The sequence below is a fragment of the Panthera onca genome, chromosome E1, assembly GCF_046562875.1.
Source record: "Panthera onca isolate mPanOnc1 chromosome E1, mPanOnc1 haplotype 2, whole genome shotgun sequence".
Taxonomy (NCBI): Eukaryota; Metazoa; Chordata; class Mammalia; order Carnivora; family Felidae; genus Panthera; species Panthera onca.
The window spans coordinates 10,570,792-10,592,751 of record NC_138352.1 but is presented as its reverse complement, the minus strand read 5'-3'; the positions used below and the strand labels follow the sequence as shown (position 1 = coordinate 10,592,751).

The 21,960-nt window shown below is 57.1% G+C and overlaps 1 protein-coding gene across 4 annotated transcripts in view; it reads right to left on the bottom strand.

Moving 5' to 3' along the window:
- Nucleotides 1–868: 868 nt before the first annotated feature.
- Nucleotides 869–21,960, bottom strand: part of LLGL2 (LLGL scribble cell polarity complex component 2) — a 34,984-nt gene continuing 13,892 nt past the window's right edge. For 3 of the 4 annotated variants that reach the window (XM_060645390.3, XM_060645391.2, XM_060645392.3), the window contains exons 3-26: nt 14,467–14,564; nt 13,163–13,244; nt 12,754–12,869; nt 12,156–12,314; nt 10,255–10,417; nt 9,980–10,112; nt 9,612–9,666; nt 8,861–9,015; nt 6,542–6,759; nt 6,402–6,469; nt 6,102–6,255; nt 5,908–6,012; nt 5,226–5,518; nt 4,974–5,124; nt 4,509–4,659; nt 3,760–3,876; nt 3,470–3,636; nt 2,809–3,073; nt 2,385–2,538; nt 2,101–2,129; nt 1,802–1,849; nt 1,566–1,608; nt 1,378–1,439; nt 869–1,208 (exon numbers count right to left, since the gene is read on the bottom strand). In XM_060645390.3, coding sequence (XP_060501373.2) covers nt 1,201–1,208; nt 1,378–1,439; nt 1,566–1,608; nt 1,802–1,849; nt 2,101–2,129; nt 2,385–2,538; nt 2,809–3,073; nt 3,470–3,636; nt 3,760–3,876; nt 4,509–4,659; nt 4,974–5,124; nt 5,226–5,518; nt 5,908–6,012; nt 6,102–6,255; nt 6,402–6,469; nt 6,542–6,759; nt 8,861–9,015; nt 9,612–9,666; nt 9,980–10,112; nt 10,255–10,417; nt 12,156–12,314; nt 12,754–12,869; nt 13,163–13,244; nt 14,467–14,564 — 2,994 coding nt within the window. In that variant the 3' untranslated portion in view covers nt 869–1,200. The remainder of the gene's footprint in view (nt 1,209–1,377; nt 1,440–1,565; nt 1,609–1,801; nt 1,850–2,100; nt 2,130–2,384; nt 2,539–2,808; nt 3,074–3,469; nt 3,637–3,759; nt 3,877–4,508; nt 4,660–4,973; nt 5,125–5,225; nt 5,519–5,907; nt 6,013–6,101; nt 6,256–6,401; nt 6,470–6,541; nt 6,760–8,860; nt 9,016–9,611; nt 9,667–9,979; nt 10,113–10,254; nt 10,418–12,155; nt 12,315–12,753; nt 12,870–13,162; nt 13,245–14,466; nt 14,565–21,960) is intronic. The other variant, XM_060645393.3, reaches the window with a different exon arrangement.

The following is a 21,960-nucleotide window of genomic DNA, read 5'->3' as shown; positions in this document are numbered from 1 at the left end:
AGCAGTGCCCTTACCCTCGCCAGGCTCTAGGAGGTCCCAGTCTGGCCCCGGCCACTTGGTGGTCTCATTTTTGGCACACTTCCTGCCAGCTACCCTCGACTCTTAACACAATCCCACAGCAGGCCGACCAGTTCAAGTGCTGCCTGCCCCTCTATCCTCTGTGTAGAACGGAGCACCCAGCCCATTCCTGGTCACGTCCCTGCCCCAGCTTAACATCACCTTCCCAGGCGCATCTCTCACAGGCCCCCAGCTTGCCTGCATCCTAAGATTTCCTGCCCTTGTTAGTATTGTGAGCCTCAGAGGGCAGGAACATTATCTTGGCCACCTCTGATCCCAAGCGCCTGGCATATAATAGGTACTCAACAAAGACAAGTGAATGAAGTAGAATCAAGTAGACTCAACCCCCTGGCTTATAAAGACCATAACAGTGGTCTGATCCAGCCCCTCATCTGGGGGTAAGAGCTTTCACTTCTGGGAACTGCCTCTGACCTCAGCAGCACCCCACAGTCCTTCCCTGAAGTCTGGAAGAAGCCACCAGGTCTGAGGTACTGTGAGTGTCTCCCCCTTCTGACAGCAAGCAAAGGCCGGTCAAAGGGGACTCCCTCTGCCCCCGACCCTGGGATGCAGCCATGCACCCTCAGGGTGGTTAACTCTGGCCGTTCGTTTCCAAAGACAGAAGACATAGTGTTCAGATACGAACAGACACAGTTTGCTCTGACTCAACAGCTTAAAAAACTAACTCTCCGGAGTACCAGCCTGGTCCAGCAACTGGACCCCAGGGGCAAAGGCAAGGGACCGCTACCAATCATTTGTGTCTATGTAGAAAATTTCTGCACAATTAAAAAAGTCAGTCGTTGGACCAGTCCAGTGAAGAGGTAATAAGGTGTTTATTAAAAACTTTTTCACCCAGAGGCAGTTAAAATTTATAATTTAAAACCCAGCCCACTACAAAAAGGGGAGGGAGAAAAAACTGTGCAACATTGACAAAAGAACCAAGACAGACAAGGCCCAGGTGGGGCAGCCCCACGGCCCTGGGGTCCCTCCTCTCCGAGGCCAAGAGCAGCAGCAGGGTGCACACTGGGGTCGGCTCCAGTCCCTGGCACAGCCCAGTTCATGGGCCTCCCGGGGCCGGGGGGGCAGCGCCCCAGGAAGCGCCCTCAGTAGTGTGTGTTCGTCGCGTAGCCTGGACCCGCGACCTGCTCACTCCGCTGTGGAAGGACACAGAGCAGTGGCAATTCGGGGGCCTCCTGGGCAGGCCGGGGGGCCTCAGTCCCCCACCCAGGGGCGTGTGTGGGCTCACTCTCCTATCCCTCCCCAACTAGGAGGCATACCCTCCCAGCCGCCCCCCAGCCCTGCAGCGGTGCCCAGAGCCCCTACCTCCCCCATTGCTGAGGCTGTAACCCGTGGCCACTCGCTGAGATCGCCAGTCGCCATAGCTCCTGCACGGGCAAAGACAGGGCAGTTACCATCCATGGGGACCTCCGGGAGACCAGACGAGGACCCTTATTCCCAGAGAACTCCTGGCACCTCAGGGTCCACCCCTGCAGGCCCGAGCAGGAACTCACCCTCGGTCTCCCTCCAGTGTGCTCTGAATCTCCTTCAGGACCCCTGCAGGGTTGGGGAAGAGGCCTGCTGAGGCCGGCAGAAGCCGGGCCAGACACAAATGTTTCTCCCCCTTTTACTGGTGGAGTGTCGGACAGGTCTGCCTCCCTCAGAGTAACGGCCCTCGGTTCCACCCTGGCTTTCCAAGCCTCCCTCGGGACATCCCTCATGACGGCCCACCGACTCCTGCCCAACTCACTCTCGTCATTGAGCAGAGCGTGCTCCATCACCAGGCCAGGCCTCCTCTCTGAAAGGCAGGGGCCAGGTCAGGCGAGCCCCGAGACCTCCTCTGCCCCAGCTCCCTCCTTACGAGAGCGGCAGTGCCGGAGCCCAGAACCCAGGACTGGAAGTGATGCCGTCTCTACTCTTAGCCCCAATACCACCTGCTGGCCTGGGGTTCCCTTCCTTCCCCTTCGGTCTGGGTCTGGGCCTAAGTATCACAATGTCTCTGCCCCCCACCCCCATCCCCACCCCTGGGCACAGGGAACCCTGTCTTACCCTCTCCATCACTCTGGCTCCCTGAGTTCCTGTGGGGAGAGAGATGGTGAGGACTGGGAGTCTCTGGGCTCCCCATTCCGGCTCAGAAAGCCCTGATCCCATGAAAAATGAGGTCAACTAACCTGGCTCACCTTGAGCCAGGGTGATAAACCAAGCTCTGCCCTGGATGGCAGCTTCCATGAGAGGGAGGGGCATATGAAGGGGGGCAGCGAGCCAGAGCCAGGAGGGTGGGCTTAGCTCAGAGGAGAGGGGCCAGGGCAAAGGCCACCTGTCCTTTCACCGACCTGGCTGGGCCTGAGACCTTCTCTGGGCCTGATCCGTTGCGGGGGCAGCTGTGGCTCTTGGTTTCTGCTGAATCCACCAGACACCGGGGCTCAACCAGCCACTTGGTGGAGAGAGAGAAGCGCTCAAACTCTGAGGGTGAGATCAGGTAGAATCCTGCGGGGGGAAGGAGAAGCCTGGAGGTGAGGCCAGCCCACGGCTCCCAGGCCCTGCAGCAGCTGACGGGACTCTCCTCCCAGGAGGAACGAGGGGCCGGGGGCCTCCCTCAAAAGTTCTCCGAAGTCAGTCAGTCCAGCCTGGCCTCGGCCGCAACACCCCATGCTGCCCTTCCCAGCAGCCCCTGGCAGCGCAGTGGGAGTCCCCACCCCGCCCCGCCCCCGGGGGCCCGGCTGCCCGCACCCGCCTGCCCGCCCCCGCTGTGCCCACCTTGGCCGTATTTGGTGAAGACGCAAGAGGCGATGCCGCTGACATCCTCCCGGCGGATGCAGCTGTACCGAACCTGGGGCTTGAGCAGGGGCAGCGAGACCACCTGGACGTCACCCAGGTTGGTGAGGACAGTCAGGTGGTGCTCCCCGTAGTCCTCGGCTCGACAGCTGCCGAAGTGGGCCACGCTGACCCGCCGCACCCGCGAGCCCTCCAGAGCGGTCAGCTTCAGCTTCAGCTTGGCGCTCACCTTGGGCAGCGTGAACACCTGGGGGCACAGGGCGCGGCTCACACCCATGGCTTCCGTGCCTGGTGCCGTCACAGGGCCCTGCTCCCCAGCAACGAACGCCCAGTCTCTGTGCCCGCTCAGTGCTCGGACATGCGGCCACTACGCTTTGACTGGGAAGGGACACCAGGGCTACTTATTTCCATGTCTGTGTTCTCCGTCCCCCCTATTGACACAGGTCCCGCTTCGGTGCCCCCGTGCTGACCCCGGGGCCCGGGATCTCCACCCCTCTCCTTTTCGGTGCCTCGGTAGTCTGTCACACACCAGCTGCAAATACAACTTTAAGTGAATCCCGGCCACTGTCATTTGTGCCCAGGATCTGCACTCCCCGGATGTCCCAGGGATCCCCAGGGAGCCCCGCCTCCATCCAAGCGACACCTTGAACTGTTCTTCTGACACCACAAGCAGCTGGTGGCTTCCCTGCATGTCTGGGCTCTTTGACAGGTCATGGGCCACCTCCAGGGGCTCAGGAAGGGGGACGCTATGTCCATCCAGCACCAGGATGCCCACCACGGGCGCTCGGTGCATCAGCTGGATCTCCTTGGCTGCAGGGAGAGAGGCAAGTGGTGGTTGATGGTCGGGGGGAGGGTGAGACTACAGACCCCACCCCACCCCACCCCATCCCAGGCAGATAAGGACCCTCTGCTCTCCCTCTGCCCAGCACTCACCCTGCTCGGCCCTCACGGGCTCATCCATTCTCCGCTCGGTGGGGGGCACACGCAGCGCAAAGGCATAGACCGTACCACCGTTGGTGCCAGCCCACAGCGAGGGGCAGTGGCGGGAGCCTGCCAGGAAGCAAAGGTTTATATCTAACCCACAGTTTCGGGGGTCAGGTGGAGCCAGGTGACCTGGGCTGATGTCCCGGCATTGCCACTCACAACCTGTGTGACCCCAAGGTCAAGTTAGCAAACCTTGTAAGCCTGTTTCCTCCTCTGTAAAACGGAATGGCTGTGGGCCCTGCCTATTTCCTGGGGGTATAGACGGGAAGAGCTGGGAAGGCTCTCTGACCGCTAAGGGACCCAGGCACAGGTGGTCTTGAACCCGGGACAGCTCAGCCCTGAAGATACAGCAGCAGATACCCCCACCCCACTCTTGCCCCGGTGGGCGGGCGGCAGGGAGCTTCTGCAGGGCACACTGGGTACTAGCAGGCACTCTTGGAGGAAGATATTCCTCCACTTTACAGGAGAGAAGCTGACCCCAGGTTAAGTGACATGTCCAAGGTCACACTTCTAGAGTGGTGGAGCCTGAGTACGAAGCCAGGGCAACCTGCCTTGGAGACCCAGGCACGGCAGAGAAAGAGGCAGGCAGAGGATCGGGTCTCCCCATGCTCCCAGCCAGGCCGGACAGCAGCCTCCAACACGCCCTCGGGCCGAAGGGTGCTCTCCTGGGCCCCCCACACCTCAGGCTGGCCACTCACTGTCCCTCAGATAGGTGTCAGCAAAGTAGAGGGTCCGGACGAATCCCGTGAAGGAGTCCTCTGCTGAGCGAGCCTCGATCTTACGCTGCACAGGGGCCAGCTCCATGTTCTGCGTACCCGTCCGCTCAGCCCTGGCGCCTCCCTCCGGCACCTGCCGTGGGTTTGGTCAGGCTGAGGGGGACTCTGGCCTCCCCTTCCTGGGGGGATCCGATTGCCCAGCACCAGTCCTGCTGGGGGAAGATGGCCACCGCCCACCTGGTGACACTAACTGAAGACTTAACCCTCTACATTTGGGGAAGCTGAGGCCCAGAGATGCAACGTGTGTGTGTCCGAGGCCACAGAGCTAGTGGGCAGCGGGGCAGGACGTGAGCCTGCTCGGTGCTTGCAGCCAAAGCCACGGGGGAGGGAGGGCTAGTTTGGACCTGCTGCCAGCCGCCCCGGGCTCGTGGCCGGTCTCGGCCTCACCTCCCCAGGGGGACCAGCTGGCCGCCGCTTCCGGCTTGACACCCGGCTACGCCGTATCCGGCGGAAGGACTGGCGCAGGGACTTCTTTAGGGACTTCACACGGGACAGGGGGCCCTCCAAAGCCAGCTGGTCACTGGGGTGCAGCGTGCACCTGGGGGGAACATCAGGACATCAGTGCTGCCAGGGCCCTAGGGTCCTTGCCCAGCACCAGCCCTAGACTCAGGCCCTGGCCACCCCGGGAGGGCTGCTCACTTGACAAAGACCTGCCGCCGCTGCTGGTGGTCAAAGAGGCCAAAACCGTGGCTTGTGCCAAAGGCCACGAGCCGCCACTCAGAGTGCAAGGCCAAGGAGGTGACCACGGCCGGGGGCTGGCACTGCACCAACACGAAGGGCTGGAAGCCGGGCTCAAAACGCACGGGCCCCGGGCGGGCACACAGGCGCTCGTGGCCCTTCCAGCGGTAGCCCTCCTGGTCCTGCAGCAGGTCGGCCTCCACCTGCTCCACGGCATGCTCCGCCTCCTCGTCATTCAGCTCCAGCACCAGCACCTGGGGTGGGGGGGGGGCAGGTGGGCTGAGCCACCCCACCCCCACCCCCCGCCCAGCACCAAGGAATAGCGGGACCACAGGGACCCTGAGAGTGGGAAAGCCTAGGGCCCAAGGAGAGCTGGAAGGCCTTTCCCGATCCCTGGCCCTTAATCCTGGTTTCTGGAGGAGAAACAATCATCCCAGAGGCCTGTCTCTAATGGGACCAGGCAACCTCTATCCACTGGGAAAAGCACAAGAGCCACAAGAGTCGGTGATGGTCCTGGCGACCTCTTCAGTGGGTGCCCAGGAGGCTGGTGTCTGTCCTTGCTGCCCCCCAATCCTTGGACACCGCCCAAAGTCCCCTGATTACTCCTCCTAGCTGCACCCCCTGCCCCAGCCCAGCCTGCTACCTGCCCTGCCGTGCCCGCCACAGCCAGGTAGCCACTGTATTTGCAGAGGAAAATCTTCTGGATTCCCAGCCTCGGATCATCACTGTAGGGGTCGAAGGAGCCCACCTGACAAGGGAGAGGAGGTCCATGAGTGGCCATAAGCACGAGATCCAGCCTGTCCTTGCCCTGCCTGGTTTCCAGGCTCCCGGCCTCACCTTGCGGAGCGGGGGCCACTCATCCTCGCCCTGGGCATTGAGGTTCTCGCCGGGCTCTGTGTCGGTGAGGAACACCCGTACCGTGCTGAGTTTGTAGAGTAGCCGTAAGCAGACACCGGAGGCGTCCCAGAAGCGCACTGTGCCATCCTCGTGCCTGCGGGCGGAGCCACCTGCCAGTTGTGAGGGATGCCAGGCCAGGGGTGCCCGGGAGGCCCGGGACTGGCACGCACCCACTCTGGGGTCTGTTCCCACCCCGCGTATTCTACTTGGCAGGAGGAGAGCGCCATGAAAGTCACCTACCCTGTGAGCAGCAGGTCCCTCTGGGGAGGGGCCGGGGCCAGACTGGTACCACCATCGATGGGCCACTCCTAAAGAATGAGACCAAGAAGTCCATGGGAGAGCCTGGCCCGAGGTGGGGCCAGGGCTGGAGCCAGACTTACCATGGTGGAGAAGTGTGTGTGCTGCTGTCTGCCAGCGGCGACGATCCGCTCCCACAGCTTCAGGGGGATGTTGGAGACGTGGTGGGAGCAGGTGATGGCAGAGCAGTGAAGGGAGGCCAGGTAGGGAGGCTGGACTGGTGGCCAACCAGCCGCCTTCAGGTCAATCACCACTAGCTCCTCCTCGGCCAGCACCACCAGGGCGTAGGGGTCATCAAAGGCTGGGGGACAGGCCAAGGGTCAGGGGCTGCAGGAACCGTAGGAAGCAGTTTGCCCCAGCCCAGCCCTGCAGGATCTTAAGCTCTAGGGCTGGAGTCAGAGAATCTGCATTTTAAATTTTTTTTTTTTTTTTTTTTTACATTTATTTATTTTTGAGGGACAGTAAGACAGAGTAAGAGCAGGGGAGGGGCAGAGACAGAAGGAGACACAGAATCCGAAGCAGGCTCCAGGTTCTGAGCTGTCAGCACAGAGCCCGACGCGGGGCTCGAACCCACGAACCGTGGGATCATGACCTGAGCCGAAGTCGGACGCTTAACTGACTGAGCCACCCAAGCACCCCTGGAGAATCTGCATTTTATTTTATTAATTCATTTTTATTACAAAAAAATTTTTTTAAGTTTATTTATTTATTTTGAGAGAGACAGAGATAGTGCAAGTAGGGGAGGGGCAGAGACAGAGGATCCCAAGCAGGTTCCGCATTGTCAGCTTGGAGCCTGATGTGGGGCTCGAACTGACAAAACCGCGAGATCATGACCTGAGCCGAAACCAAGAGTCCAAGAGTCGGATGCTTAACTGACTGAGCCACCCAGGTGCCCCAGAATCGGAATTTTAAAAACAAGCTCCACTTGAGCCTCACTTCGGGGTGAGCTCAAGGCCTGCTTCCGGTGAGCAGGAGCCCCACTTCTCTCTCTCTCCTTCTGCCCCTCCTGGGATCCTCTTTCTCTGCCCCTTGCTCACCTGGGCCGCCTCTTTCTCTCCCTCTCCCTCTCTAAACAAACAAACAAACAAACAAACAAACAAATAAAAATGAGCTCCAGTGGCAGCGGGTGGCTCAGTCGGTTGAGTGTCCAACTTTGGCTCAGGTCGTGAACTCATGGTTCCTCTGCTGTCAGCACAGAGCCCTCTTTGGATCCTCTGTACGTTGCCCCCCACCCCTTTCCCACTCATGCTTTCTCTCCCCAAAATCAATAATAAATAAAAAAAATCTCCAAATCCAGAAACATATAGAGAAAAATCACACACCACAACCAAGTAGGATTTATCCCAGGTGTGCAAGATTGTGTCAACACATGAAAATGAGTTAACGGAACCCATCACATCAATAGGCTAAAGTAAAACACGTGATCATATTGATCCACGCAGGAAAAATATCTGACAAATCTGACACCCATTTATGATAAAAAATCTAAGTAGGAAGAGAGGGGAACTTCCTCAACTTGGTAAAGATCATCCACAAAAAAGCTACAGCTCATGTGACTATAATAGTGCGAAACATGAAGCTTTCCTGCTAAGATCAGGAATTTGGCAGATGCCCCCTCTCTCTGCTTGTTTACAAGTCCTAGCTACTGCAGGGAGACAAGAGAAGAAAATAAAAGGGACACAGGTCAGAAAGGAAGAAGTAACGCTGTCTTTGTTCACAGAGAACATGATCATCTCTGTAGAAAATCCTAAAGAATCGACGCCCCCCCCCCCCCCACCCCCCCCCCCACCCCCGGCATCCTGCATCGGGCGTGAGGAGGGAAGAGGCTGAGAAAGGAGGGAAAGCAAGTAGCCTTGTGGTGTTGAGGATGCACGGGAATACAGCCCAGGGTGTCCGGAGCAGGCCCGAGCCCCTCACCTGGAGGCCTTGGCTCGTAAGGCTGGACTCACCTGGAGGAGAGGCCCGCCCTCCTGGGAATCTCCCGCCAGGCCTCCGCTCCAGGTTTCGACATCGCCCTTTCTGGTCTTGCTTGTCACCAATTTACGAGGCTGACTCAGGGCTTTGCTGTCTTGGCCCAGCTCCAGGAGGCCCCACACGGCACCACTCTCCCCACCCCACGATGGGAGGGCTTCGCGTGTCTAAGCCGGGACCTCTTTGCCTCAGCTAGGTAGCTGTTGAGCCCCACAGCCTAGATCTTCCTGCCTTGGGCTCAGTCCCATCAGAGCCGTGCAAGGGTGAAGAGGGTTCAGAGCAGGTGGGAGGTGTGGCCAGCAAGGATGAAGCCACAAGCAGGGGAAGGGAAAGGCACTGAGAGGGGTGCAGGGGGGCTGAGGGGCTCAGGTAGTGGTGCGTTTGGAAATGGACAGGCCGCATCCCCTCAGCCACTTCCCAAGCCCACCTACCTGAAGCAGGGTCTGCCTCGGCAAGGACAGTAAAGTCAATGACACGGGAGGTGAAGTCGAAGGCTGTCTGTTGGCCGTCGTGGACCACCGAGATGCAGTGGCGGTCCCCATAGCTGGCCCGCGGCATGCCCCCCTGGAAGATGGTGAAAGGCAACCTGGCGGGCACAGAAGAGCCGTGGGGTGGGCTGGGGCTCCCAACAGTACCTCAGCCACAGGCTGAGCTGGCAGCTTAGACTTTCCAGGGACCAGAGTGGCAGGACCAGGGAGGGAGCCAGTCTCAAAGTAAGTGCTCATTCAAGGTCCCCAGAAGGGGTGGGGTGGACCGCCCTCTCTTCCTGACTGCAATAACCCAGGAGAACTTGGGGGTGAGGTGGGGGCACCCAGGCTGGGGTTCCTGAGCCTCTGTAGCCACTCCTGCTTTACCCCGGCTTCTACCCCCAGCCCACCCTACTCCTGTTTATGCATCAGGTTTCCCTGTATGTCTCTGAAGAAACAGGTCTCCTGCTGAAACAGAGTCTGAAAACGGCTGATCTGAATCATCTTTCCGGGAGGGTGGAGGGAAAGGTCAGAAATGTTTGCTCAGGAATTAGCCATGAGAGGTATGAATGAATAGCCCTCTCTCCCTTTGCTGGCATCTGAGACACCGATGTGGGACCCCCAAGGCACTCCCTAGACACCGCCTCCCACAAGCAGAGGCCAGAGTAGTCCCTCGGAAGGCTGCTGAAAGGGAGGACAGAGCACTGATACCTACCCCTGCTTGGTGATCAGCCAGAAGATTTTGGTAATAGCTTTGCAAGGAAAAGGACCTACAAGACAAGGAACCAGCTTGAGTGGGCCCTCCACCCCTATGTCCATAGGGCCCAGACCCTTCATGCCCATACCCATGCAGCAGATTGCATAGGAGTCTTGCTCTGAGCAGTCCCTCGAGAAAGCCATGACGGGCATCTGAAAATCTGCTGCACAATTTTGGGCAGAGCCTTCACTTCTCTGGGCCCCAGTTTTGCTTCTAGGAGTTGGGCACCTACACCCGAATGTGGGGAAGACAGACTGGGAACAGAGGACACCGCTTTGCAAGTGACAGGGCAGGGCCAGGCCCCATTAGGCGGACGGAGCACTGACCGTAAGGCACACAGTTGCGCAGGGGCTCCGAGTGCTGGGTGTCACTGGACACAGGCCACTGGCAATAGCTGCCGTCAGAATGGCAGCTGACAATCAGGTGGCCGTCCCGCTGCCAGCAGACGTTCTCCAGTTGCTTCAGAGGGAGAGAGGGAAAGCGCGCAGGCTGGGGTCAGGGTGGTGGTCCTGTACCCGCAGGTCTCAGCACAAGGGCTTTAGGTGATTCGGGGGCCTGAGAGCGCCACGCGGCACCCGCCACCATCCCAGGCGCCGCCTACCTGGCTGCTGAGGAAATGGCCAAGCACGCAGCTGCCCCGCAGGTCCCAGACAACGATGAGGCCGCGGCTGTAGCCGATGAGGACCTGGTTGGGGTCTCGGGGGTGCTCCTGCAGAGCTTCCACCATCTCAAACACCCGCCGGTGGCGGGCATCCTCGGGCAACCTGGCCGAGGGAAGCACTGTGAGCCCACGCTGCTGCCACCAACAGGGCAGGACGGAGCATGTGGCACAGTTGCTCACCGCGTGCAAGTGCCAGCGTGGGAAGATCGCAGGGAGAGAGAAGCCATGCGCACAAGAGGACAAAGATATATAGAAACCTATATATCCTGTATATCCATCCACAAACGCAGGCGGTTACACTACTATGAAGAAAGGCAAGGCAGTGGCTTCCAGAAGAGTTGATGCGGTGGCTACCTCGGGGGAAGGAGGGACTCGTGACTGGGAAGGACAGCGGGGGCTCCTGGGAGGCTGGCTAAGTTCTATTTCTTTGTCCAGGGGGTGGCTGCAGGGACGCTCACTTTACAAGAATCCATTAAACCGCACATTCATACTTAGTGCATTTCTGCACTAAGTGGTATTTCATAAGGAAACAGTTTTTAAAACCCACAAAATAAAACTCCCTACATTAGGTCGGTCTGGCCTTGAGCCCTGTCCCCCTCCTCCTTCTCTGGGCCCGGAATGCTGACGTGAAGTCTGGAGGTGCTGAAGCCAACAGAAGACCACGAGGTGGCAGGCAACGGACTAAGAACCCACACCAAAGAGGGAGAGCAGGAAACACAGACACCTGGACCCCTCTCTGCCAACCCAAGCCAAATCTCTTTTCATTTAGAACAGGATTTACACTGGCAGGAGGGGCTTCCCGGGGTACTCAGGCTGGGGGAGGCCCCCCGGCAACTAGACTCCCACCAGCACAGAGTCAGGTGGGTGCCGGCAGGGCCACGTGTGAGGAACAGGTCCTCCTGCTGTCCTGGCCTGGCACCCAGGCTGAGAAGCCGCCATGCCTGCTGACCCGCAAACAGTCCTGCTCTGACTGTGGTCGTGCTGCCCTGACGCTACCCTGCCGGGTGGGAAAGACAGACGTTTGGGGTCAGGCGGAGCCAGCCCCAAGTAGGAATCCTCCCAAACCCAGCGACACTCTTCCTTGGACAGTGGGCCCTGAGCGATGTGAGCACGTTGGAAGGCCAGTCCTTTCGGGACCAGGGTCCTGCTCCCTTGAGTCTGAAGCAGCCCCACATCCCAGGACCCCGGCCTCCTCTCTGTCCCGTGAAATGGCAAAACATTCCACCACTGCCAGTGCTTCGTCTCCTCCTCCTTTGGACCCTGGCACCCTCTCTCCACACCCAGACCTGATCTGACTCCCTCTCTGTTGCTGACATCATCGTTATGGAGCAAAGCCTCCAGAGTGATCCGAAGAAACCTACAGGCTTATGGCTGTCCAAGAGCTTTGGCCATGGGGCCTGCATGCAAACGAAAACTTAGCACAGACTCCAAAACATAAATCTCACCAGGAGTTGCCCCACCTGATGTGGCAACACGAGGTTTGGGCCCCACCTGCCCCCCTGCGGAGCCCCTGGGGTTTTGAAATTCACATGATCAGCGTGAAGACTGCTGGACTGAGACTTGGTGACATTACGAAATCATTTTGAGCATCATTTTCCTCACCTTTAAATGAAATGACAGGTTACCCCCAAGACTCCTCAGAGTGCTATGGTGCTAACACATCATGGGGCGAGAGTCTCAAGTTAGGGGACAGGTTGGGGGCTGAGGGTCTCTTCTCCCCTCCCCGTAGACTTCCCAGGAGAGAAATTATGAGCTCCCGAGACACTACTGGGACTCGAGGGAGAAGGCCGCGCTCAGCTGGAGGGAACAGCTTCCTAATGGCAACAAGGTGTCCAGCTCACCCCTGCAGCACAGCGTCCGAGCCGATGGTCCGGTCCCCCAGCGTGCGGAAGGCCGGCAGCTGCACCGCAAACACGGTGCCACTCTCGGTGCCCAGGTAGAGGAGCTCGCGGGAGGAATGAGGCAGGACCACAGTGATCTGTGTGGCGCTGGGGGCGGCCCTGAGGACGAGAATGGCTGCCTGTGAGCTGGCTGCCACTCAGGCAGGGGAGACCCCGGGGTTAGGATCCCCGACTCCCGGCTGCCCTCGGCAGTCCTGGGAAAGGCCGTGGCTGGGGAAAGCGGGCCCGTGAGGTCCTTTATCGGGGTCTGATGGTGTCTTGGGCCAGGACAAACATTTTGAGTGTCTCCTGCCAAGACAGAAGATAGATGGTAGAGAGCGTGGGCTAGGAGGCAGAAAAAACTCCCCAGAGCCTCCTGTGCAGACGGTGTAGGCGTGGAGGGCCCTGCTCCTCCAGAGCACCCGCATGTGGGGATGTGTTGGCTCAAACAACTGCCAGGACCACCAAGGGCTCCACAGGACCTTCACAGGGTGATTCCACCCAGGAGTTGGGTGCACCGGTCAGGCCGGCCGGGAGAAGACGGGTACCAGGTCCTTACCCTGGGGGGCCACGCAGCGTGAAACTCTCATCTTCCTGTAGCTCTGACACCCCGCCTCTGACCTTCAGGCTCCACAGGTGGAGGCTGTTGTCGTCCAGCAGGGTGACCAGCTGGCACTAGGGAGGGAAGGGGACAGGAACCAGGAGTGTGTGGTGTCGCGAACCAGGGAGGGCCAGCATTCACTGGGGCCCTTCACACTGGGGCGGCCCACCCCGCGCCGGTTGATTCAGGGAGCCCCAGAACCAGAAGCCCCCTGGCTGCTCTTAGGGTGGTCTGTGAACCGCAGCTGGGGGAAGGGAGGTGGTCCCAGGCCCTCCTATCAGAACCAAACCCAGGACTACTAAACGCCTGCCTCTCCCCACCCCTTCCAGGTGATGTGAGAGTAGGAGGATGCGGAGGGCCCGCTCACCTGGCCAGGTAGGAAGTAGATCTGCACCACAGCGTTGTTCTCCCGGTGCAAACCCATGAACTCCACCCCTGGGGCACCATAGCTACGAGTGGCAGGCTCAGGAAAAGCTCCAGAAGGCAGGACACCACCCCTTCCTGCCCAAGGGCCAGGACCTCTGGGCCCACGTGGCAAGGAGTGTAAATATCTCAGCGTCACAGAAGGGCTTGCCCTCCTCCCAGACGGCAGTGACCGGGGCCTTGGGTTGGGAGGAGACGGCAGTGGCCCTGGCCCAAGGGCCCTTGGCCAGCGGTGATGTCACCCCGAGGTGGAGCCAGCTCCAACCAGGGAGAACTTTTCCAGCCAGGCAGGTGTGTGTGTGTGGGGGGGGGGGGGGGGGCGGGCAGACACCCCAGGATGGTGAAGATTTATCCCAGTAACTGTTGGGCTGCTTCCTACAGTGCCCCCCGCCCCACCTGAGCTGCAACAAACCCATCAGCTACCACAAGGTGGCACCTGAGAAAAAGGGCACCCCCATGGGTCCACCCCAGCAGCTGTGGCACCGGGGATTGGTAACCAGGATGTGGCTGTAGCCTGGCAATGATTAACCAGCCGAGGGAGTGCTATTCGCCACCTCCAGCTTAGGCCAGCCCGCTAGAGGTGTCCCCGCCTCCCCCGCCCCTGCTGCATAAGAGGAACAGGAGGGAGCCGCAGCCTCACTGGAGGCTCCAGCCAGGCTCCCCATGGGTGGTTCCCCATCTCCCAGTACTCCCATGTCCCAACTGGCTCAACTCTAGGGACTCAGGGGGGATTTGGGGCTGGGGAAGTTCCCAGACTTGTAGTCTAGGCCAGAGGACCCAAGCGGTGATCCTTCATCATCCTGGAACCCTCGGGCTTGCCTCTGAAACGCAGAGGCCCCCGTGGCCCAGAACCAATGCTTTGGATAAAATGTGGCCCTTTCAGACCAATGTCCTGCCAACCAGGAGTCAGTTCTACTCTCTGATGTGCCTGTGTGTACATGGCAGGTGTGCACGGTTGGGGAGAATCTGGAAGGCTTAGCACTGCTCTTCAAACCCAAGGACACCCTGGTTTGGACGGCACCTTGGGCCTGCTACCCCGGGTCTACTAAGCGGGAGAAAGGAAAACAAAACAAAAAACTTGACTCCACCTCCGGCATTTGGGGCTGACTCTCAAGAGGCTACGCAAGAGGGTTCCCCAAGAGGGAACATCCCAGTACCAGGAGGGGTCATCTACAACTGACTTTTGTTTGAATCCCGCCAACGCCAGGGCCCCTCCCCCGGTGGGAGCTGGGAGGACAGAAAGGATACAGCTTGACGGCTCCGGAGCGGGTGCCAATGGCCAGGATGCGCAGAGACGGGCTGTAGCCAAGGGCGCTGGGCTGGTGTGGGAAGCCATGCTCCACCGTCTGCAACAAGAACCATGTGGGGATGGAACCTGCAGACATGTCCCCTCTGCCCCGCCACGGCTGGGGCACCAGGGCTGGACAGAGGAGTGCAGCACAGAGCCACCTCCAGCAGGAAGGAGAAATTCAGTCACGTTCGGGTTCCTACCCAGATACCTGAGTGCTGAGTCAATCCCAGACCCGTTTGTGACCCAGTCTTAGGCCCTGGGGCCAGCCCTGGGAGCGCATTCTCCCCCGACACCACACTGGCCACTCGATGCTTTCCAGGAACTCTGACTTGGTTCCTCCACCACCCATACTGTGGGTGACTGACCCAGTCCTCCTGTGGGGGGTAAGGGAAGCTTTGGGGGGGGGGGGCCTGCCACAATGGACCAGATGGCTCGGGAAGCCTGGTTGTACCACAGGTCTGGGGCAGTCCCAGGGGCTAGACAGAACCCCCCAGTAGCCTGTCCCAGCTCTGGGCCATCCGAGGCTCCTCCGGGGCCAAACACCTGCTCTCTCGCAAGTCTTTCTGTCGTGAGGTCTCTCCACTATCTTTCCAGAAAAGAAGCTTCTAGAGTTTTGTTGCAGACACATGCTTTTGCTCATTTCTTCTTATAGAAGTAATACACATTATAGAAAACTTGGGACATATGAAGGAGTTTGAAAAGGAACACAAAAATCACCCATACTCCCGCAACCAGAAGTGACCCTTGCTAACATCTGTGAGTCTTTGTGTTGCGACTATACACGTGTGTGTCTCTACTTAATACAAAGACCTGACTGGGGTTGTGCCACACGGATATATACGGACATGCATAGCTTTGTCGCCCACTTGTCCTCCTGTATGTAGCGGGCCCAAACCGTCAAAGGCACTAAAGTGACTTTTAAACGGCTAAGGACTATTCCCTACATAAAGGTGCCCTAACTCACAAGGCTTTAGCTGTTGAACACCTTTGTTTCTGCGGGTTTTACAGTTGCCAATCAGTTGCATTGACGACCTTTCTTGGACTCCTACCTTTGCTTACAACTTGGAGTATTTCTTTAGGCAGAGGTTCCAGTTCTGGAACTCCAGGTTTAAAAGGCATGGGTGTATACACTACAGATCTGGGTTGATAAACCATCTTCAGGAAGGTTTTTGGTTGTTTTTCTCCACCAGCCCTCCCCACCCCCCACCTCCCACCCCAGGGGATGCCGAACCTGTAGAGCTAGATCAGAGCAGGGCAAAGGATGCCAGCCAGCTGCTTTACTTTTCGTTTTTTAAAGCAATGGAGACTCTGCCCTGAAGAGAAAGGTTGTACCAGTCAGGCGGCTCTCCTTAGGCCCAGGGTCCTCCTCTAGGCTTCCCTCGGCTGTCCCATCAGGCCTCAAAGGAGCAGAAAAGGAGAAGTCCTGACGACGGTGGGCATGATAGTTTAGTAAACTCAATGCTGCCTGTTGGCTCATCCAGTCCAGGATGGTGGTTCACAGGAGGAGGCCCTGAGCTGGGGCAGGCCAGGAACAAGAGCTCCACGGAGTCTCTATTCTGGGGACACATAAGTGGAAGGGCCCCCCAGGTCTGGCTCTTTGCCAGGAACTAGTCTGCCCTACAAATGGCTATACCTGGAAGGGATGGCCTGGAGAGCAGAAGTGACCCAGCTGGAGCCCCCCTAGCCAGCCCAGGTCCCAATTCAGCTATGTAAAAAATGCAGCGCCTGGAAAAGCCTTGGGGAGATAGCAGAGTGTCTGGAATGTAAACATTTCCCAGGAAAAGGGGGTGGGGGGCAGGGCATGTGATGGTGTTTGCGGGGACAAGCTCGCCCAGAGCCCCCTTCCGGCCTCAGCCAGTCTCAGATTGCTGGGGCCTCAGGAAATCAGCAGTCAGGGCTTGAGAAAAGTTTCCTGGGACGGTAGCATTTTTCGATCATCCCAATCAGCAGGAACACAAGGCCAAAGCCTCTGGAATTTGGAGGAGTCTGGGGAAAAAGTCCTGCAGGAAGGAGCCCTGTGCCCAGGAGGAGACCCGCGTTGCCAAGTAGGACAGCTGTGAGCTGCACGGAGATACGGAGCATTTATAATGTGGCCAGTGCCACCAAGGAACAGAAGTTTTCATTTTAATTAATTAAAAAAAATTTTTTTTAACATTTATTTATTTTTGAGAGAGAGAGACAGAGATGGAGTGCGAGCGGGGGAAGGGCAAAGAGGAGACACAGAATCTGAAACAGGCTCCAGGCTCTGAGCTGTCAGCACAGAGCCCAAAATGGGGATTTGAACCCACAGACCACGAGATCATGACCTGAGCCAAAGTCAGACACTTAACTGACTGAGCCACCCAGGCACCCTTTAATTAATTTAAATTTAAGAATGGGCATACAGTTCAGTCACTGAAAAACTTTCCAGGTGAGTTCTTGGGTTCTAAAGGAACAGGGGCTGGAGTCAGGCAGACCAAGATGCAAATCTCCCAAACTCTAAGTACAGGGCACACAGTTCCAAAGAAAATTTTGTGTCTGAATTGAACTATGCTGTAAGTGTAAAATACACTTGGCGTTTCAAAGATTTTGTGTTAACAAAAAACCTAGAAAAACCCTCATTAACTTCTATTGACTACATGTTGAAACAATATTGGATGTTTTGAGTTAATAAACAAAATGTATTATCAGGGGCGCCTGAGTGGCTCAGTTGGTTAAGCATCCGACTTTGGCTCAGGTCATGATCTCACGGTTCATGAGTTCAAGCCCCACATCAGGCTCTGTGCTGACAGCTCAGAGCCTAGAGCTTGCTTTGGATTCTGTGTCTCCCTCTCTCTCAGCCCCTCCTCTATTCACACTCTGTCATGTGTGTGCACGCACTCTCTCTCAAAAATAAATAAACGTTTTTAAAAAATTAAAAACAAAATATATTATCAAGTTAATCTCGCTTGTCTAAAAACTGTTGTAATGCAGCTGCTAGGACATTTTAAGTTACACATGTGGCTCATGTTATACACCTGTTGGGCTGAGGTGCTGCCCTAGACAATTCTGCCTCAGGATATGGGCAAGAAAGTCAAGCCAAAGAGAAAACAGCATGCAGCTTTCTTTTTCTGTTAGCCTCTCCAGCCACACGTTATCCTACCAACCCACCGGCGGGAAGTTCTCCTACATCCCACCTGACTTACTCCTGCTGGTGGGTCTCTTTTCCTTAATCTGGAGGGAGACAAAGGTTGGACCCAGCCTTCAGTTTCTTGCACTTCTCATTTCCCACCACCTCTCTCTACTGCCTCTCGTCTCCACCTTCTTTTCCATAAGCTGGTTTAGAAAGAATGGGGACTGGGGCGCCTGGGTGGCTCAGTTGGTTAAGCATCCGACCTTTTTTTTTTTTTTAGGCTTATTTATTTTTGAGACAGAGAGGGGGAAAGAGAACGTGCGTGTGCATGAGCACAAGCAGGAGAGGGGCAGAGGGAGAGAGAATCCCAAGCAGGATCCACATGCGAAGAGCCCAATGCGGGGCTTGAACCAACAAATTGTGAGATCATGACCTGAGCCGAAATCAAGTGTCGGACGTTCAACTGACTGAGCCACCCAGGCACCCCAGCATCCAGCTCTTGATTTCAGCTCAGGTTCATGATCTCATGTTCGTGGGATCGTGCCCCGTGTTAGGACGGGGATTCTCTTGGGATTCTCTCTCCCTCTCTCTCTGCCCCTGCTCTTTCTCTCTTCTCTTTCAAAAAAGATAAACTTAAAAAAAAAAAAAAAAAAAAGAAAGGCAACATCATGGATGGAACTAGAGTGCATTATGCTAAGTGAAATAAGTCAGTCAGAGGAAGACAAATATCCTAGGACTTCACTCATATGTGGAATTTAAGATACAAAACAGATGAACACAAAGGAAGCAAAAATAATATAAAAACAGGGAGGGGGACAAACCAGAAAAGACTCTTAAATACAGAGAAAAGACTGAGGGTTGCTGGAGGTGGGGTGTTGGGTAGGGGGATGGGCTAAATGGGCGAGGGGCATTAAGGAAGACACTTGTTGGGGTGGGCACTGGGTGTTATATGTAAGTGATGAATCACTAAACTCTACCCCTGAAATCACTGTTACACTGTATATTAACTAGCTTGGATGTAAGTTAAAATAGTAATAAAAATAAAAATAAATACATACATACGTATCAAAAAAAGAAAGAATGAACAAATGGGGACTGAGTCAGGCCCAGCAGGCTTTGAATCCCCTTCTGCCACTTAAAATGCCTTGGGACTTGGGTGAGCTCTTTGCCTCTCTGAGCCTCATTTTACGTCTGATAAATGGGAGGATACCTACGACTGCATCGAGCAGGACCACCCGCAGCTTGAACAAAACCCTCAAGAAGACGGTGGCTGGAAGGTTCAGCCCACCCCCCAGAGCACAAAGGCCTTGCCCCCTAGAGCCTGCCTTCCTCCTGAGGCATCAGTCCCTGGAATTCTTCAGGATACCTTCCTCAAGGGATCATGGCTCCCTCAAGAACAAAATGAGGGGAGGAAGCATCATGATGCCCGCACCTGGGCAGGGACCAAGAGAGTAGGTTCAAATGTAATTAGTGTGGGGACAGGGGATTCCCCAGGTCTGTGGAGGGGTGGGGAAGAGAGGCAAACCTGCAAATAAAGCCCACAAATCCCCAAAGGAGGCTGCAAACCTGAGTGCAGGCAGGGGGGGGAGGTGTGGCCCCAGACCAGTTCCAAGAGGCCTGGGGGTCTTGTTGGGAATGGGGAAAGAGGGGGTTTGGATTTGGGGAGAGGACAGAGGTCAGTTAGGGAGGAGCTAGAAACCCAGAGCAGCCTGGCCTCCCCTTTCCTTGGCTGTCCCATCCCCCAACTTCTGACAGCTTTTTTTTTTTTTTTTTTTTAATGTTTTTATTTATTTTTGAGACAGAGAGAGACAGAGCATGAAAGGGGGAGGGTCAGAGAGAGAGGGAGACACAGAATCTGAAACAGGCTCCAGGCTCCGAGCAGTCAGCACGGAGCCTGACGCGGGGCCTGAACTCACCTACCGTGAGATCGTGACCTGAGCCGAAGTCGGAGGCTTAGCCGACTGAGCCACCCAGGCGCCCCTGACAGCTTTTAAAGACGCAGCCCCCCAGCAGAGTACAAGGTCGATGCGGGGCACAGGAAGTGGACTCAGCCCCAGGGGTGCCCTGCTGTGGGACTGCCAAGGCACACAGCAGCCCTGAATCATCCCTCCACCCAGGACAAGGGGTGGGAAGGGGCCTCAGCCTAGGACAGCAGAGGCCTCCAGCTCAAATTCAAGCTGGGAGGTTGCCCCAAAGCCTGACAGCCACTGATGCCAGCCTCCCCTACCTCCTGAGCTCAGCATCCAGCCTACCTGGCCCTGCCCTCATCCTGCTACCTGGCTCAGGTGACCTCTGCCAAGGGAGGAGAGAACAATGAACTCTTTTGACGGCAGTTGGGAAAGGAGAGATTTGTAGGAGCCGCCAAACTGCAACATTAGCCTAGTGCGGGGAAGAAAGCCCCGTCTGTCTCTTGCTGGCTCCAGGACCCCATTTCAAGTTCTCGGAAGGGAGAGAGCAAAGGCTGTTGGTCAGAGACAGTGGGGCCCCTTCATCTTGTCCTCAGTGAGGGAGGACGCCGGCCAAGATCCAGGGCCTAGGATCTTGCTGGGGGGCTGGAAGGAGGGCTGTCTAGGGCCAGAGGGGTCACGCCCAGCCGCTGGGCTGGGTGGCACTGCCCTGTACTGGGTGTGGTCAGCTCAGATTCCTGGTGGTGGCAGCAACCTGGCCCTCCCTGTGTGGCTGTCACCTGACACCAGGGGCCCAGCCACAAAAAAGCCAAGACAAAACAACCTGGTCCTGGACAGGGGCAGCCGGTCAGGAACACACTGTTTGTTCAGGGCCTGGGGGTGGGGGGAGTGTGGGCAGGCTGGGCAGGAAGGGTGCAGAGCCGTTATCAACGGCTGGTTTCACCAGGGGAGGGAGGGGCCTCAAGTGATTTCCAAGGAAGGAGTTTCACTATGGCATGAAGTTTCTGTCCCCTTGGCATCACTTCCTCCCCACTGACATGTCCAGCAGGCTCCACAGTCCCCTCATCTTGTCCTCGATGGCTCAGAAGACTAGGTCAAGGGGAAAGAAACTGAGGCTTGGGAGGTGAGGCCGCCACCCTCAGGGGCCAGCTGGTAGGTAGATGGAACCGGGGGGACCTGGTTCCCAGCCGGCGCTACCACTTGCCATATACTCAGGCTGTACAAACCCTAGAGGCCTCAGTTTTCTCACCTGCAGAATGGGAACACCACCAGCTGTGAGGCACCGGTCACGAGGATGGGGTGAGGCACCAACTGTGTACCAGGCACCATTCAAAGCCATTTAACTTGCTTAGCGTGCCAACCTGGATGTAGAGACTATTACGATGCCCGCTTTATAGATGAGGAAATTGAGGAGCCGAGAGGGTAGGTAACGTACGTGTCTGCAGTGACTTAGTGAGAAAGCAGCACAGCTGGCATCTCGACTCGGGCCATCTGGCTCCAGCCTCCCTGCCCCTAACCACGGAACCACCCAGCCCCTTAGCTGGTTGGCTGAAGGTTCAGAGAATCCATCCGCAGGCACAGCTCCTTCCCAGAGACCACCAGTCTGGTCTGCACACTGCTTGCTGCACCAGCCGTAGGCACCCTTCAGAGGGCCCCTCACCTCCGTGTTAATAACACCTGCACTGATGGGCCACCCAAGGCTCAGAACTCCAGCTCTGTGTATCCATCCCCCTGTATGCGGACACCCAAGGCTTCCAAGGTTCCCCAAACTCAGTCTCGGGCCAGAGAAGGCCCATAGAGCTGTGCTCCGAATCCCTAGCCACCAGCCACGCACAGCCTTGCAACTTAGACCTTAACTCATTTAACCTTCCCACCAACTCTCTGGGGTAGCTCCTGTCGTCTCCCTGGACAGATGAGTGAGTTGCCCCAGGTCACCCACCTGGTGAACCTTGACACTCAATTCTGGGGCTGGCACCACTAACCCCTGGACCAAACTGCCTCTCAATAAATGGATAACCATTGTTATTCTGTCCAAATTAAACGGATCACTTTCCCTTAACCTGCTCCTCACCTCTCCTGGGCTCCCCACCCCAGTGCCTGGCACCATTAACCGCCCGGGATGGCACCCCCACAGTCACGCTGGGCACCCACCGCCCTTCCCTGCCCCCCTGACTCCTACACCCCCATTGAGCACCAGGCCTCATGCCCTAAATAGTTCTCTAATCCAGCGGTCCTCAGCTAGGGGCCACTGGGCAGTGTCTGGAGACATTTCTGGCTGTACATCTTGGGAGAGCAGGGCCAGGCATGCTGCTAAACTGTTCTCACCACATAGCCAGCCCCAAATGTCAAGAGGGAGGAGGTTGAGAAGCCCTGTTCTATTCACACCTGCGCCCCCTCCCTCCTCCAACGGCCCAGGCCTCATCCAATCACTGCAATACTCTTCTGAGAAAAAA